Source organism: Phalacrocorax carbo, chromosome 4, assembly GCF_963921805.1.
Source record: "Phalacrocorax carbo chromosome 4, bPhaCar2.1, whole genome shotgun sequence".
NCBI lineage: Eukaryota > Metazoa > Chordata > Aves > Suliformes > Phalacrocoracidae > Phalacrocorax > Phalacrocorax carbo.
The window spans coordinates 35,305,336-35,324,348 of record NC_087516.1 but is presented as its reverse complement, the minus strand read 5'-3'; the positions used below and the strand labels follow the sequence as shown (position 1 = coordinate 35,324,348).

Below are 19,013 nucleotides of genomic sequence, written 5' to 3'. Positions count from 1 at the left end.
CTTAGAAATTCTTACTGTAGCACATTTATACCTCAGCCACTGAAGAAAGTTAGCTGCTATAGCCACATGGGCAAATCATTAACTTCAGTACAGTGTAATGTGTCAGTGCAGAATTCAGTGCAGGGTGAAAAATCTTGTTTGAAAAGCTGATTAGATACCTGGGAGATTAGTCTGTGCTCTGAGCATCACTCATGTCTGTACCCGAACTAGCTAGGGCAAAAAATTTCTTGTGCAAAAAGCTGCAACCACTTTGTACTCTACAGAAATAAAGCACCTCCTAATGCAGCTCTCTTCAAAAACAGCGGGAAGAACTACTGCACTTTACAAGAAGAAAACACTATGAGAAGACCCTCATAGGAGAGGGGTTTCTTCCCATTTACTCCTCATTTTTAACTGGTCAAAATACTCACATAACGAAATTTGATGTCAAAACCTATGTGCCAGTAAGACTCTATCTGCAGACAGAAGCTAAGCAGGAAACGTCATTGTCACAACTTCTGTAAAGAAACTTTGCCTAGATCTTAGAGCATCTTCTCTTCGTAGCCCATCATATTAAACCCACCAGAAATATTCATTCCTGACTATGAACATCATCTAATCAATTTCAGGTTTTAATTTAATGTTTAACAGCTTTCTTACAAAAATATTTGCCCAACATTTTTTCCGTTTACAGTTTTCAGTGACCTAAAACCTATCTGACAGATCTGCAAGGACTTCGAATAAACACAGCATACAGCCACCATATGGCTTTGACAGCATCATGTCTGGAATATGTATAGTAGAAAAATCAGAATTATTATGAACTTTTGGGTTTCTTATTTTTGGGATTTTTTTTTTTTGTTGGTTTGGGTTTGGGTTTGTTTTTTTGGGGTTTGTTTGTTTTTAATTAAACTGAGGGAAACTAAGTTTTTTTTTATATCCTGGTGTTTATATTCAGGACTTATACAAAAGGAGTAACAAATTAAAGAATATGGAAGGTGCAACTTCAACCTAAAGAATTCACTGAAAGAGTGTGATGGAAGTCCCATATTTGTAAGGCTGCTTAACTACAATTAACTTAAAACCAAATCATACTAGTCTCAGTTGATTAAAAATGCCTCTCCCACCTTCAAATGGTTTATGGCTGTATCAGTACAACAAACAGACAGAAAACGTTCTCAGGCATTGGAACTTGAACTCCATTGCTAAACTGCTTTTGGCCTGTGCCAGCTACCAGAACTCCAAAGAGCACCAGGACACAGTCTGGAGCCAAAATACAGCGAAGAGCATTCCCAACAGACAATCTGGGTACAGCCACCCTGCCTAAAGGTACGAGAGTTGTTAGGATAGATGCAGACCAGTTGGCTTCTGCTCCAGACAACACTGCTGGTTTAATAGCTATCCAATAGGTACTTAAGTGTTCCGCTCAGTTGATGATCATAATATTTAATCTTTGCTAATGCCTGTCTTCATATTAAAACTCAACAACAGTGAGTGGTGGAATGATTTGAAAAGCTCAAAAGCCAAAGATCACTCAAGAAACAGAACCTAAACCTGCCCCTTACGTATAAATGTAAACCATATCCTCCATTTTAACTAACGCAATTACAAGAACACTACGAAGAAATGTTAACGTGCTTATTACGTGTTAGCAATGCTCTGTACCTTTTAGGAGTATAATCCAGTACTTTGCTTTACATAGTTAAAATGCTATTCATTCTCCTTAATGAATTACGGTCTTCCCAGGTGGAAATGGTTCTGGTAATATTAAAAGTAGTGTCTCATAGACATTAAGCTTTACTGATGGTATTTTATGCACAATGAGATAGTGCAATTAAATTAATTTTCTTCCACATGTCCCCTTTAACTTTTTTTTTACTTGCTCCTTTAGCATTCTTTACCAAAACAAACCATCTTTCGTTACCACGGTAAAAAGGTTACACTTAAGAAGTACACGGTTCCAAGGGAAGACTACACAAGAATGATAAATCCAGTAAAGGCTGCAAACCGCACCTGACTCAAAAACTCCCCAAACAGAAAACAACCAGAGACTGGTAAAGTATTAGAAGGAAGCATCATATGTCTGCCCTGCTCTTCCTTATTCTACTGGAGACAGCATATCAGGCTAGACAGACCTTTGCTCTAATAAAACACTCTAATACTTACATTTTATTAGGTCAGCAACTTAGTTTAATCACCTTAAACTTTGTTAGAACAGGATTACTGTTATTCTGTAACACTCATGGCCTAATAACTTAAACTCAGGTTACTGAAAAGAGTGAGATTCCTGGCAGCAAATAACTATATTACTGGATTAAACACAAGTAATACGGTTATCATGCATGAAGTTCAGAGTGCCACATCACCCTTAACACCATTTTGGAACTAGGTTAAGTGCTGGGAAATATACTCAATTGCAGAAGTTTAGAAAACACCTGCTGGTAGCCTTGCAAGTTGAACTAGCTGGGAAATTTCTGATAACCATGTGTTTGTAAAATTCACCATGGTTTATTAAAATAGGTCAAACAAACTGTCACCAGGGGAAACCTTAGTGCATAGGGCCTACATGTAACACCCTGTATCTGGGTGTACAGGGGTTGCAAATCCAACCGCTCTAGTACACAACTGGTTAGACACAACCAGACACCAGGGAATTAATGACCCCTGAAAATTCCTTTGTTTCTGAACATCAGCTTCCAGGATGGGCTCCCATCTTGTATAAACACTGCAATGAGACCTTTCTTAGGCTAAATGAACAAGGGCATCTGCGCTCCCAAAGTCTGCTGGCTCCCTCAGCTATCTAAATTTTGAGCACTAGAAAGAAAACCAAAACAAAAAGACGACAACCTTGAAACAAGATAAAAAACAGCTCTCAGTAATAAGCTAGAAGCCCTGATATCTCAGGGAAAGGAGCATTCTGCTTGGCAAAAAGTCTTTGGAGAAGGCCAGATACGGAGCGAAACTAGTAACAGTTTGCATTTTTACAACTGAAAATGAGTGTGGAAACTTGCTCACCATGTGCTGGTGCTCCCATTACAGTGTCACATCCAGCCCAGTGGGTGACACTAAACGGCCTTGTTCACGTATACAACTGGAAGAAGTACCGGAGTTCTTTCCAATACCGTTTTACATACCAGAGCTTCCATCTTTCATTTCACCTTTAAGGAGTAAAAATACGTAATGGAAATGCTCTGTTCTTATATTTGATGATCAAAAAGTAGACAGGAAGAATTTCCCTTCCTTTTCCCTGCTTGCCTGCTGGGATGGGATCTGGGACAAGGAAGAAAGACGTTTCAGTATTGCCTTGGTCCCACATAGCTTCTGCTTTATGTTCTCCTCCAGAAGTTGCTTCTATCATTCCTTAGAGCTTTTCTAAATGGCAGAAGCGTCACAGTATCGACATGATTTATCTCACTTTTATTGCTCAGTGCTAATGGGATTTTTTGTGGCACACTGGGATCTGTATCAACACAATGCATTCTATTATTGAAATATCCCAATCTGTTCAACTCCTTATCAAATTCTTTGGGAAAACACTTTACAGCTGCTTTAGTAGGCAATTTATATAGCCAGTTGATCATCTCAATTTGCAGACTTCAGTCTACCTCACACATAAAAAGCTATCTTAAATTCCAACTTCTGAACGGACGTACCTAAAGGATAAACAATTTGCTTTGTTGTATAAATTCACCACACAGAAATCTTGTTTTAACATTTTTCCTCTCGTACTGTTATAATACACCCAGAGTCTCCATTTACTATGTAATTTTAATTTTATCTCTGAACAATAACAGTCACAATGCACTGTTATAATGAGTCAGAAGTATATATTGAGTGACGATCTCTGATGTCCTTCCCCTAACCACTTGGCTTCCAGTTAACAATTTATAAGCTGGAGATAGCTGAGGCCAAACCTCAAAATAATCTCATTAGTACCATTTATTTTCTTTAGTCATAGTTTCAATCTCTATAACTTCCTGGGGAAATGAGTTTCATGACTTGATTACACTTCATGTGAAAAATACTTCCTTTTACATTGGTTACCTGTTAACTGTATGTGCTCTATTTCTTACATTAAAAAAAAAAACAACTATATGAGGAAGATGGTACAGAAACTATTACAATTTTATAGACTTCTATCACCTTGCTCTCCGCCTCTCTTGACCATTATTGCCTTTCAGGCTAAAGAATAGTTACATGAAAACTAAAAATTGACTGAATACCAAGTTCTCCCCTAATGTACTTTCTTCTGTGTCTTCAGAGCAACTAGGCAACAAAATAATCAAAACAACTCCGGAGTATGGGCGTACAGGTATATTAGGGCTCCCTGTTAAACGATTTTCTTCTAAGGTTTTGGACAGGACTGCAGAAAACAGAACCTATGAAAACCAGCTGACCTAAAACAAAGGTAAGTCTTAGAAAAATGTACTCAAAAGTTAGTAGCAAAGTTATATTAAATTCTCTTGTGAAAATTCCAGAATTAGAATCACAGAATTATTAAGGTTGGAAAAGGCCTCCAGGATCATCAATCCAACCGTCATCCCAACACTACCATGCTTCTTAAACCATACCTTGAAGTGCGACATCTACACATTTTTTTAATTACAGGTACAAATATCACACACTAATAGAGTTTCCTACCTTTAAAAATGTAAAATTTAAAAATTTCCATTAACATGGAAAAGATAATCTGAAAGCCAGCAAAAATTCCATGCACAGAACCAGCTATTTGATCCTTGTATCATCATAAATCATCTAGTCTTTCTGCAAATGTGATTGCTGTCCTTGATTCTAAGAAACAAGGCACAAAAGTATTTCTCTTAGCCACCGAATAGTTAAGTGTTGACTCCAAATAACTTCCTAAAGCCTGGTTATCCATCTTTGAATTGAAAGTGTAGTATGATGCTTTCAAAGACATCAGAAAGACACATGTAGCTCAAGGGTAAAGCCAGAGCCCTTTAGCAAGCTGAAGAAGTTACCCAGTTGCTTGCCAGATCTCCTCTTTCACATATTCTTTAATGTGCTTTCTTGGCTAATTATCAGTCTGCTCCCTATATCAAGCCAGTCCATTTTGAAAAACATGATGAATATTCAGACAGCGCAGCATAAAGAGTGCCTTCTGTAACACTTCTGATGGCTTCTTAGCAAAAAAGTCAACACAAAATTTAGGCTATGTTGTCAAGCTTGTAGATAGTCCATGTTCTTTCCTCGGTTCCTTTTTATCAATATTTCAAGGAAAAACACATGCATTCTACCCCACATCAGTGTCTTAAGGGGAATTTGCTCACTAAGACTGTAAGTAAGTAACCCCTCTTCACCACCTCCCCAAATATCTCTACTTTCATCCCTGAAGAACTGCAAACACTAGATACCAGATATGAACACAGGCAATGTGTCTCCTCTGCCTTCAAAATACAGAGCCACTGTCCTGGACAAGATTATTAAATAGAAGCCAGTTTTGCCTCAAGTTCTGCCATCTCTGTAAACCTGGCAGATTAAAAGGAACTTACTTAAACTCACATGAATTCTTCAGTGAAGCAAACTCTCATGCCAAAAGTGTAAAGAGGCAGCACATGCAGACAACTAATTCTGCCACAGCAGTAGCGTCACAAAAATACTCGTACCCGTCCAGATACACGTGAACAGGTACACCTGTAAGTATTGGTGTCAAAATAAAATATTTCTTTGCTCCTTCATTCTCATTACTGTTATCTGTCATTTAGACAATAAACTGGCAAACTCAGACCCATTCGGTAGGACAACTAGGCACTTATTCAAACCCAAAAGTGAAACTACAAAGTCTTGGAAAGTATTCAATTATCCATTTTTAGAAAATCTGTTCTATCTTAACTACGTGCTTCATTAAAAGCAAAGCTAAGGGAAGCAATACTACATTTCAAGCTCTGGAGTTGGCTCTTTAGCCACAAACTACATAATTTAAAAACTGACTCTCTATGTAAGAAAAAGTATTGTCAGTAACGATTTGTTCATCCAAACCTTGAAGAGTAAAGCAACTTTGTGAGTCTGTATTACCCACATTCAAAACTGTGGGAAGCATATAGAACACAAAAAATGGCTACTGCATGAATCAGACACAATTGCCATTTTTAATTCTCAGTTACCAGGTTTTTTTCTGTAAGACATCAATCACGTGTCATAATTTGCCCACATGCAACTCGTAGCCACATTTTGCACAATATTCCTCCTCAATTTATTTTAAGGCACTTAGATAGTAGCAAAATATCAACATTCTATTGTGATTAGAGACATAAATGAATGGGTAGCTTCAGAGATGTCCAACCAAAATGCTGTAAGTCAGCACTAGAATTTTATTAAAACCATAATTATGTTTCTTCTGAATACATGACACTAGAATAATTCTCACAGTTGCTCATTATTCATGCAATATTAATGAAATTAGCCAACAGTTCAGTCTGCTTCATTTATATGAGTTGGTTTGGGGTTTTTTTTTAAATAAGCTGCATCTATGATTTCTTTGACAGAAGCCTCTCTATGAAGAAGGCACTGCTGAGTAACTTAGAGACAGGCACCTATAACAACTCTAAAAGATAACTACCAAAACCATCATGTATGGCAATATCACACCCATGCATTCCTCCAGCAAATGAAGCAACAGAGATGTCACTTCAGATTAAAAAGCATCAAAATCCCTGCAGAGAGCAGTTTGCTGCCTTAGCTTCACAACCTCACTGTCCACAGCCCAACAGCGTTCACATGAGGCAGACCTTCTTTATAACAATAGTATCCTTATTTCTGCCAGGTGGCAGAAATTTTAACATCTAAGAATGTCTTTAGGTAGGCTAGATAGAAATGAGGACAACAGAGAAAAATTACTTACCAAATGTATACATATAACTTCACTAAAGTGGTAGAGATCTACATACATTACGCTGACATAGTTTTGTCCTAACAAGAATATCTACGTCAACTGTGACGCTTCAACTTCTCTTATCTGTTTGCTGACATGTGATTTTATTTAGAATATAAAAGTAACAGGAAGCCACCTTTACCTTTTTCTTCATCTATCCGAAAGACTCCTATACCAGATCCATCTCTGATGGAGTATCTGATCTCCCCATCTCGTCCTGCATCTTCATCATAAGCAGACACTGTCATTACTGAGGTGCCAACTGGGGCATCTTCTTTTATAAAGCCTTTATCTGCAAATATAGAGAACCGTGGAGGGTGCAAGTTTTCATTCACATCAACCACCTCAACCTCAACGTAACACGTAGAAGACAATGAAATGGGTTTTCCTTTGTCCTTGGCCCGCACAGTCAAGTTATAAAGTTGTTTCTTTTCATAATCCAGTCTTTGTACAATACGTATCGCTCCACTTAGTTTGTCAACATCAAAGGTGCCATCTCCACTGTCCAAAAGACTGTATCGTACTTGACTTGACTGGCCTAAATCCGGATCATAGGCTTCTAGCCACGTAATAATAGTCCCCTCGGGAAGATCTTCTCGAATTTTCACATTATAATTTGAAGGAATAAATTTAGGAGGATTGTCATTAACATCTTCTACAGACACTTTCAATATAACTGTGGAAAATAATTGAGGTTCTTCAGTAGGCTGGTCCCTAGCTTCTATTTTCAAGAAATAGACATGCTGTTCTTCACGATCCAGAACCCCTACAACTTTCACAATTCCTGTCACAGCATTAATGGTAAACTTGTCTGTATCTGTAAGAAGCGAATATTTCACTTCTCCATTAGCCCCCAAATCTTTATCAGTAGCTTCAATTTGAATTATTTCACTGTTTGGCTCTTTGTTTTCACTCACTTCAACAAAATAGCTGTCTTGCAGGAACTCCGGTGGGTTGTCATTAGCATCCAAAATTCTTATATCTAAAAGGTGCCAGGCAGATTTCTGTGGTATTCCAAGATCATAGACAGTAATATTTAAAGTATATTTATCTTTTACTTCTCGGTCAAGGGGAGATAAAATTTTCAGCATTCCTCTTTCCATATCAACAATGAAACTACTGTCTTCATTACCCCCAGAGATAACATACACCAGCTTTCCATTGAAGCCAGTATCAAGATCAGTAGCATCCATGAGTATTATGCTGGAGCCCACAGGTTGGTCTTCTCTTATCTCAATGCTACTGGGGAGAGTACTTCTAAACTGAGGTGCATGCAGATTCACAGAGTGAGTGTCAAAGAAAACATCCTCAACCTCTCCACGACTGTGCAATTTATTTGCTTGTAAGAGTTTCTCTGCGAGCATTTTGGCAACACCAGTTTCTTCACATTGCAAATTCACTGGTTTGCGACTAGTAGCTACAGTTATGTTGATATACAATGGTTTTGCAAAGTTTTCTCCATCTGTAGCGGTAATTTTCAAACTGTGAAAAGACATTTTAGCACCTAGGCCATCTATTAGTGACTGTTTGAGTGAAAGTACTCCAGAATTTGGATTTAGGCTAAATAAATCCAGTTCATTTCCGGATTCAATTTGGTATCTCACCAACTGGAGCTCATCAGCATCAATAGCAGACACAGTTGTTATTTGTTCTCCAACACCAAGATCCCTGGGGATAGTTCCCTCACAATTTATTTTCTCAAACAGAGGTATATTGTCATTGAGGTTATTTAAAATAATAGTAACAGGAACTTCAACTTCTCGACGATACGGTATACCCCAATCAGAAGCTCGAATCCTTAAATTGTAAACCCTTGGCATCAATTCATAATCCAAGTCTTCTGAGGTACTAATAATGCCACTGAAATGGTTAATCACAAATGGCAAGGGATTTAGGTTTGCAATGCTATAGGTCACATAACCATTCTCCCCTTCATCGGGGTCTTTTGCACTTACTCTCATGACACTCGTACCAATTGGCACATTCTCATCGAAGGAGGCTTTATAGGATGTCTGAGTAAATTCAGGAGGATTGCTGTTCATTCCTAGTACCTTAATTAATACTTTTGCAGAAGCTCTTCTGTCACTTGTCACAACTTCAAGTTCAAAATGGGATGCGTATTGTGCTTTTATGGGTTCTAAAGTGGTAATAAGACCAGTGTGAGTGTTTAAATTGAATTTTGCTTTGCCAGGTGTGTTTTTAAATACATATTTTAAATGTGGGTAAGTAGGCAGAGCTTTCACCATTATCACAGGCGTGTTTGGAGGGGCAAATTCACTTACTTCAGCTCTATATATCTCTTTTTCAAATCTGACAGGACCAGACTTGAATTGTGGTGATGTCACATGAACAACTTTTACAGAAGAAAACTGGGGGGGATTTCCTTTATCTTTAGCTTGAAGGGTAAGGTTGTATCCAAAAGGGTGGCTCTCCCAATCAATGTGACCAATAGCTTTTATCCTGTATTCTTTACCTCCCGGAACAGACCTCACTGTTTTGAACTGTTGAAGCGGATCACCCGCAACAATATTTAATGATGCTATTTCTCCATTTGAACCCTGATCATTGTCCTCTACAGTTACAATTGCATACGTTGGATCTTTGTCCAATTCTGATGGAGCCAATGTAACAGCTGTAATAACAGGGGCATATTCGTTTGCTTGCTCTACATGAACAGTTAGTTTTGCCATACTGCTTATGCCACTGCTACCATACAGCTTCAGCCCACGGTCCACTGCAAGAATTTCCATCTCATAACGCTTAGTATCCGAGTAGTCAAGTCTACCAGTCAGAACTACCACTCCACTAGTTGGATGTATAGCAAACACATCCGTTCTTTCTTTAAAGCTATAGTAGAACTCTCCATTTGTTCCTATATCTGCATCTGTTGCACTGACTCTTGCAATGCTTGTCCTTATTGCTGTGTTTTCAGGCAAAGAAACACTGTAAGATGTTGGAGAAAACAAAGGCCGCAAGTCATTTGTATCCAGTACCTGTATCCGGACCTTCGTGCGCGTTTCAGCATTTGTATTTTTTTCAACTGCTTTAACAGTCAGCATATAATGGTCTTTAACCTCTCTATTAAGGATAGCTGTGTTTCCTCCCTTGGTCCGTATTCTCAAAAAGCAAAAGTTTCCAAGAACATATTCTTCAGCTTTGAATAAATTCTCATTGTCACCAGAAATAATCTTGTATCTTAGGTCCCATAATGGATTTGTAATGTAAATGCCCATTTTCACTGGATGCCCAACATAAGTCTTGGCTGCAGAATTCTCATACACAGTGGCATTGTATTCTACTTGTGTAAACTGCATTGGTGGAGCGTGATGTGGCCTTGGATTTCCTTCACAGTTTCCAAAATGCTGCACCAGCAGCATCAGCAGCAACATCGTAGTCAAGTATCTTCCCATGGCAGCAATTACAAAAAAAACCTGAAAAAACAGAGAGATGTGTTAACAAATGTCAAGTATTATTCGAATAACTTTGATGTTTAGTTTAGAATTCCTGCTTGAAAGAACACTAAAAATTACATATCTAGGTTATATCCTTTTTTTGCCGAAAGTTTCAACATGATTTACAGTAACAGAAAAGCAGATAAATTAAAACTGCTAAAAAAAGCCAAGAATCCACAAGACCAAAAGTCTAGGAACTACCACCATGACACAAGGGGAACACACAGAGTTAACTTCAAATGAACAACTCCATGAAGCAACACGTTAGAAGAAACATGCTGCTGCTGCCTGCTATAAGCAAGCAAACTAGATCTGAACTAATCTCGAGTAGTGAACATCGACTCCGGTCCTCTAATTCATATGTGACATTGTCTTCTGATAGAAAATTCTTCTCCCTCGTTTCACTTAGATTGTAAAATGGCTGATGTCCAATGATGTGGAAGTAAACTGCAAGAGTTGGCTTGAAATTACCATGAATTCTTCAAAGTATCCTGTAAGAACCTGTCCCAAGAATTATAAAAATTATTAACAAGGAATAGTACTGTATGTATTCTAACATTTTTATCAAGCATCACTAAGTCGTAAAACTAATAAAGAGTGATGCATACTGCTTTACGCCCCTCTCAGAACAGATCTGAAACAAATCAGTATCAAGAGAGATGAGAACAAGAATCTATCAAAATAACTGGAGGAACTATTAAGATATGTTTCTCAAACAAACCCCAGAAACAACAGTAAAGAGCCTGGAACAGCAAGACAGACACAGAGACACATCCTCACTGCCTTTCCTTTTCAAGAAGTAATTCCCAATGCCTAAATCCAGGCAAGACTGTGGTAGGAAGAAAGCCAGAAAACTCAGGAACAAGACCTTTGGGACCACCATCTTCATCTGGGATTATACCACCATTATCTCACAGGATAACGAATCAAAGCTTCAGAATGCTTCTTCATCAAATCTCTCTCCCCTAACTCCTACCTGTTCAAGGTAGATACATGAAAGATCGCACTGGCTGAAATTCCATGGACTGCCTCTGCCTACTAGAAAGCATTAGAGCAAATTCATCTACTTGTGTCAACAGCTCACTCCAAATCCTCAGAAGCAGCTAATTCAGTCCCAGCCATTAGTAAGTCAATGATTAGTAAGTCAAGAAAATAATTTAAGACTCAGGTCCACACAAACTATAGGAAATATTAGAGAGGAGTAATGAAAACTTAGCTAGTACCCTTTTGGAAGAAGAAGAAGAAAAAAAAAGTACATCCATCTTCCAAATCTAGCAATTAAGTTACATGATTAAAGCTATAACCATGGCAAACAATAAAAAGTGAATGAGCAAACAATAAAAAGTGAACAAGCTTTTAAAAGTAAGTCACTAGCTGAAACCACTACTTACAAGGTCTTAAAGCCGGATGAAAGAAAGGCTGGGAGGCCAAATGAGTGTGAGGTTGGAACAGCCACCATTTCAGTGGATTAACAATATTATTTTTCCCTTATCTACCCTTCTTCCCAGGCTATGATTTGTCCTGGGAATAAAGAGACACTTGGGTCTCCAGGGCTTCATCCCCCTAACATACAGCCAGGTACATGCACGTTTTCATTAACAACAACAACAACAACAAAAAAAAAAAAAACCACAAAACAAAACAACCAGAAAACAACCCAAACCCACCCACATCAAAAAACAACCAAAACTCTGCAATAAATAACTGATATCAATACTTCCAAAACTCCGAACAACTTAAGATGCCACTAGACTGTCCTAAAAGACATGTTAAAAAATGATTACATAATTTTTAATTAAATCAACAGAAACAGGTTATTTTACTCATGCTTGCTGGAATTGTGGAAGCTGTCTATTATCAAAAAGCATGTAACCATCACATATTATGCTGATCTGATCAGATCTTTCCCTCTTTTCTTCCTCAGTTACACTAAGGGTTTGTTTTGTGGGTTTTGGTTGGTTTTTTTTTTTTACTTTTTTTTTTATTTATGCCGAAATCCAAAATCCCACTTGACCTCTGATGCTATGGCATCCCGTAACTCACCGCCAGTACTTATGTTTGGCAACCAGCTGCCTGAAGTGGCATATTTATTATGTGGAACGTTGTAGCTGTCTGTATCTTTCATCATCTGCTCCTCACATCTCAGGCACATCAGACACAACGTGCACCACACTATGATCCATCAGACTGCATTAAGATATTCAAACTCTCCATTAAAATTCGAAGTTGAACACATGTGTGTTTTACTATTCCCATAAATATTTTTTCTGTGCCATAATAGCTTAAGCACTTTTTTGCTGCTTTTCTGTAATAACTTCAGGCGGAGTCTGCTCAGAACTGGCGACAGGCAGCCTATTACACGTGATGATGCAACTACCAGTAAGAAAATCCATTCCTCAGCAGCAACTTCTAAGATTTGCTGAGTCACGATCGAGAGCTTATGAGCATCTCTCAACTGAACAGTTAACCACGTTAGACAGAAACAAGTTAGTCATTTCTGTTACATGATACTTCTTCCATCTTGTCATAATTTACAGAGCTACTGGAAACTAAAAAATGTTGATCCAGGATTATCCAAAAATCAACAAAATATAATCTTGATAAACATCTAAAGTATTAAACAATGCCAGTTGTAAAGACAGTTAACTACTAAGGGAAGGCATGAAAGTGTTAGGATAATGTGATAATGTGCTAGATATAAACTCAGATAGCTCATTACAGCGAGCCAGAAATGACTGAATTCCAGAAAAATTTTAGCCAAAGGCTACACTTTGAACTCCTAAATTTTTTATTATCTTTGGAATATGACCAGTTTAGGATTTTCTGCATCCATTTTCAACACATAAGGCAACCGTTTGCTTAACAAAATATCACAGCCCTAGATTTATTAGAAACGCACACCATATTTATTCTGAAAAGCTACTTTCAAACAAACTTTAATTACCTATTTGGAAACTCTTATTCAGATAATTTTTATTTATATGCATATCCAGGTCATTTTTATATGCATAGTCAGCGCTGGGATACATAAGATAGTATTTTTGTTACCATTGTAACTAAGTAGTAAAACTAACACATCAACACCATTAACACAATTTGTATATAGGGAAAAAATAATAACACAACTTAGAAATATGAACTATATTCATATTAAAGGTACAAGAACAAGCAAAATTTTGGGGCTAGCAGACCTCAAGTAGATAACTTACAAATGAAGATGATTTGGACATGATGGCATTCATATAGAAGACTCTTAGCAGCGTGCTTACAGTGTCTAGACTTAAAAGTTTATAGTTTGAGATTTAGAAGTTTTAAGCATAAAATACAGAATTTAATAAATGGCAACCTCTATGCCAAGCAAGTGTATAAAAAAAAAACAGGCAAAACAAGCTTTTCTTCTACATAATGTATCAATGGGGAGCATAAACTGAGAGATCTACTCCCCCAGCAACCAGTCGCAGGTAGAAGAAGAACCTGAATCAGGCCACGTAGCCCAAGTCGCGATGAGTCTCAGCCCCACTGCTATCCCTTTTCTACAGGCAAGATCTGTCAGTTCAGTCCAGAAGGACCCACTGTAAGACTAAGTTACCTCGTTTACATTAGCAGAAGGAGACTCTCTGAGCATGGCCTGTTGCACTGCTCAAGGGAAACATCAGAGAGCATTCTAGTGCCTAAAAGAGATTCTTTAGTGCTGTTTCTACAACGCTTGTCTACTGAAATCTTTAACTTTTAACAAATGTAGGGGGGCTCGGCCCCACATGTGCACCCACTTCTTTGATTTGTAATGTTATTAACACTAAAATGTTCCTCTCTGTCAAAACATCACCTATTTACTTTAAAGGTCAGTTTTAATCAGCATGTGCAACTGATGCTGTCTGACACAAATGCACTGTGAAAAGTTATTACTGCAGTAACTAAACTGTCACGAGAGGGTTCCTATTGTAGGAGTCTATAAGAGATCGTGTGGCTTTGTGGGCTGTACTAACTGTAGTTGCATCTATTCTTTCAATTGTTTAAAAGCAGTCATTTATGTAGTTTGATGGGGGGGCGACGGGGGGGGGGGCGACGGGGGGGGGGCGACACCAAACCAAAAAAACAGGTTCAGCTGTTCCAACACACAAGTTTCCACACAAAAAACTTAACGGTGTCTTTTGCTCTTCTGGCAGGGAAGGTGTCTGGCTCTTTTGGTATCCAGAGAATTAAAACACACAATGAAAGCGTATGGTAATGTCACTTTGGAAAAGCTGCCAAGTTATCTGAAAAATGTACATTGTCACAGAGATTAACATAACAGTTTTAGCTTGTGACTGAACTCCAGTAAGTTTTATGCTTGTGTTCTCCACATGATGAGGTAATCTTATGAGATACTCTGACTTACGCTTTCGAGATCTTTGCCACTAAACAGAAAACACAGCAGCTGTATTCAAACAGCATACAAAGATTCCTAATCCGCTGTGAAACAAAGTTTCGCACCGAGAATTTTTACTATTTACCTGTATGGCAGTTACTAGCATATCTAATACTGAACTCAGGAGTCGAGCAAGGAAAAGAGACCTCTAATCTCTGTGAATGAAAGAGTTCGGTCGAAATTTAAGATGGCACCTTCAAGTTTGTGATGACAAAAATAGTTTTACTGAGCTTGAACTCACTTTTAAACTTTAAAAAAAATATATCTTTGGGGTTATAAAGGGATTTTATATTTGCTTACTTGCACTGATGGCAGTGATAACTTAGCCATATAAAGTTCTTTGTCATGCTAAGTTATAAAAAACAGGAGACTATCCAACTACTGGGACGACTACTAAAGCTCTCCTTCCAGTCTCCTAAAAGTGAGATTTTAGGATTTCACAGAGAATAAAATGAAAACTTTAAAATGGAATAGTTTTCAGCGTCAAAGTAAGGTATTTTACTCACTAAATAGCTGAATAAATCCACATGGTTAGACGGGTAAATAGGAAATACACAGCATTCTTTTCTTTTGCAGAAGGACAGCAGAGGTGGTGAAAGAATTCAGGTAATATTTCCCATGCAACTGCCTAGGAACAGCTCGCATGCAAGTAGTTTAAACCGCAGGTTTAAACAGGTAACTGCTGTTAGAAGGCAGCATTTTTAAAATTTATTAATGCTCTTCCAAAAAAAGTTTAGAAGGGGGGCACATTCCCAGCGGTAAGACACACCGCCACTTACCGACGCCAAGACATTAAAAAGCGCACCTCTCAAACAAAGCTTTGTTTTGTTTCGACTGCCGTAACGAGGCAGAAAAAAAGCAGCCGCCGCCGGCTGCTGCCTTGGGCCGGGACGTCCGAGGCAGCCGCCGCCAAACGCCGCGTCCCTGCGGGCCCTGCCCTCTCCGTTTCGGAGGAACCCGGCGAGCACCGCACGGAGGGACGCGGTGCCGAGGTGCAGACAAAGGAAGAAAGTCGCCCCGAGGTACTTACTCGCCGCGAATCGCCCCTGCCGGCTTACCAGGGAACTAAGTTTGCAACGGCCCATCAGACGCATCCGAAGACACCTTGCCTCCGGCGGGAAGTATCACCGACAACCCTCTTCCTCCACCTAACTTAGGAGCAACCTGCCGGCTAAAGCCCTGCCGGCTCTAGGGGAGCGCGGCCGCGGCTCCGGCCCCGCCGGAGGGGGGGGGGGAGGGGAGGGGACGGGGGGGACAGCGGGGCGCCAGGGCCCGCGACGCCCGGCGGCCGCCCCGCGGGACGGGGGGAGGGGGCCGGCGCCGCGCCGCTCCGCCGCCCCTTCCCGCGGGCCCCCGCGGCACGGAGCGGCCGCTCGCCCAGCGCCTCCGGCCGGCCCGCCGCGCTCCCGGCCTCGCCTCAGCGCCGCGACCTCCCGAGGGGGCCCTCACCGACCGACCGACCGGCCGCCCCCTCGCCCGCCCACCCCCACCACCAAAACTTCTCCCAAGTCGCCCGGCGCCGCCGCGCCTTACCTCTCCGCGGCTCGCTGCCCGCGGGGCGGGGGCGCGGGGCAGGGGCCAGCCCCACATGGTGCCCGCCGCGCCGCTCCCCCCCCTTCTCCTCCCCTGCTCCCCCCACTGCCCCACGGCGCCCCCCGCCGCCGTATTCCTCCGCGGAACCGGCGGCCGCTCCTCCGGAACTCGTTTCTGCGGCGCTCCGCGGCCGCGGGAGCGGCGGCCGCAGCCACCCCTCCTCCTCCCCGCCCTGCCCAGGGCCCGGCCCCGCCGGGGGAGGACGAGACGCGGGGAGGGGGGGGCGGGTGAACCACAGCACGAGCGGTTCCTCCCGCCGGCCCGGCGCTCACGGGGACGCCCGCGGGGCCGGGGCGCGGGGACCGGCCAGCCTCCGCCGCAGCCCGGCCGGGAGAGGCGTGCCGATCCGGGGACGCGGGCGGCTTCGCGTGGTGCGAAGTCCTCCCTTGGAGAGGCTACTCAGAAACTTCAGAAAGCTCCTGCCGGGGCGTATCTTACGGGGGTGGCGAGGGAGACCGTCAGACCCCACGGGAACGGGCGGTCCTCGCTGGCGGGGCTCTGCCGTCCGAGGAGCAGCGGGGACTCGGGACAAGCCCCGCGGTCCCCGCCCGCGCCGGTGGCAGCGAGGACCGCTCTGCGGCGACCGCAGCGCCTCGGCGGCCGCTCCTTCCTCCCCGTGCGGCGAGCGGGAGGGGGCGCGGGCGGCCGGGCTGCCGCCCCCGGGCCGCGCCGGCGGGCTTGGCCTCACGCCTCCCCGCCTCGGGCGCCGGGCTGGGCTGGGCTGGGCGAGCCCAGCTTAACGCCGTGCGGAGGGCGCTCTCCTAGGAGAGGCCAAAACCGGCTGACGGCTACCGCGGCTCCCCGCTACCGTTTTAAGGAGTAGCGCCGGCGCCGGGAAAAGCAGCGGCGGGGACAGCGTGTGCGGGGCGACGGCGACCCTCGGCCCGGGGAGGAGGTACGGGCTGCCTCCTGCGGGGAAGCGCCCTGCAGGGGTCGCGCTGAAGGGATGTCTGTGAGGCAGCCCAACCTTTAAAGATTAATGTTCCTCGGAGGATTCCCCGCTCGGTAATAAGTGATCACGCTTAATAAGGATCAAACGTTTGCCTGGGGAATCCCGACCCCGCGGGCTCACGGCGAAGCTGGGCTGCGGGCGGCAGAGGCCGGCGGGGGCGCATTTACCGCGCGTTAGCCCCGCCATGTCTTTTATTAGCCACATAAATAAATAAAGCCAGCTGCGCAGGGGGCCCTTCTGTAAGCAAAGCCTCGCCCGCCCGCGGCTGGGGATCAGAAGAAACCGACCCCTTCAGAAAGCGGCCGCTCTCCGGCTCCCCCGCCCGCCGCCGGGGGGCTCCGCCGCCCAGCGCCCTGGCAGCGCCCGCGCCCCCTCCCGGGGCCGGCCGGCAGCCCCCGGCCCGGGCACCGGCCGCCCGCCGTGGGCGGCGGGGCCGCAGTTCCGCGGCGGGCGGGCAGGGGGCGCCGCGCCACAGCGCACGGGCGGCGGGCGAGCAGGGCGCCGGGGGCCGGCCACCCCGGCCGGGCGTGGAGCGGAGCAGAGCCGGTAGCCCGCGGCGCCGAGCCCGGCTCCGGCTGCAGGGGGCTGGGCCGGGAAACCTGCGTGCCGCTCCCTCCGTGAAGGTGGCGGTATGGCCGGGGGTGCCCGCAGCCCCGCGTACGCGTTGCTTTGGATAAAGTCGGTGTGCGTATATATAGATAGAGCTATTGATATACAGAGAAACATACATGTACTACACAGTTACAAACTACGCCTTGAAGGGACGACCCGAGTATTTCCAATACCGCGACATACCAGAGCACCAAAACTCTCCCGGGAATCATCTTTCTGAGCACCCCCGCTGATAATAAACTAATTAAACAAAGAACTCACCAGACCAGCTGGACCCGGCGCTCTTCTCCCAAAGTCCGCTCCAGCTCAGTTCATGTCCACGCGCTTCCTCCCCGCCTTTCTTTTTTGTCCTTTTGAGAAGAAGCGAGCAGTGCCCCGCTGCCCACGCACCTCTAGAGCCTGACCTCCGCCGCGGCCCCGGCGCTCAGCGCGGCCCCGGCGCGCAGCAAGCGCGGCGCCCGTCCCCATCGCCACAGCGCGGCATGTCGGCTCCGACCCATCCGCCGCTCTAAACTTGGACGAGGGTGGGAAGGAAAAATAGACAAAAAGGGGGGGAGAAGCAAAACAAATATTAAAAAGAAGAAGAAAAAGAAAAAAGAAAAAAAAAGAAAAAAAAGAAGACGAAAAGGAGGGACTGATCCAACTTTTCAAGACATGTCCAGGCAAAGAACGAGCAGAGTTGATGAGTTGCAGCAGCGGGGAGAGTGAGAGTGGGGAAGCTGCGCCGGATCGCTGATTCCCTCCCTCCCTCCTTCTTTCCCCCGCCTCCCTCCCTCCCTCCTTCCCTCCCTCCCTCTCCCTCTACCTTCTTTCGCACTCCGTCCGTCCCCCTCGGACCCTGCTCCCGGCAGCACCACCCCCTCCCTCTCCTCACCGCTGCAGCGGAGCGCAGCGGCGGCGGCGGCGGCAGCGCGCACCTCTCCGCGCCGCCGCGGCTCCGCGCGGGGCCGCTGCCGCACACCTGGGCCGGGGCCGCCCGCCCGCAGGTGCCGCCCTGCGCCCCCCCGCGCCCCCGGACCCCTTCCGCGGCCACTCGCCGCCGCCGCCGCCGCCTGGGGCCCCGCTGGCTCCGCCGCAGCGCCGCTCGGCTCGGCTCGGCTCGGCTCGGCTCCCCGGCGCACGGCTCCT

At 44.1% G+C, this 19,013-nt stretch overlaps 1 protein-coding gene across 5 annotated transcripts in view; it reads right to left on the bottom strand.

Annotated features, from left to right (window-relative positions):
- FAT1 (FAT atypical cadherin 1) overlaps positions 1-18,584 on the bottom strand; it is a 112,692-nt gene extending 94,108 nt beyond the window's left edge. For 2 of the 5 annotated variants that reach the window (XM_064449557.1, XM_064449559.1), the window contains exons 1-2: positions 16,262-16,348; positions 7,011-10,299 (exon numbers count right to left, since the gene is read on the bottom strand). In XM_064449557.1, coding sequence (XP_064305627.1) covers positions 7,011-10,299; positions 16,262-16,318 — 3,346 coding nt within the window. In that variant the 5' untranslated portion in view covers positions 16,319-16,348. Of the gene's footprint in view, positions 1-7,010; positions 10,300-15,786; positions 15,909-16,261; positions 16,349-18,146 lie in introns of those variants that run through there. The other 3 variants (XM_064449560.1, XM_064449561.1, XM_064449558.1) reach the window with 3 other exon arrangements.
- Positions 18,585-19,013: the final 429 nt, after the last annotated feature.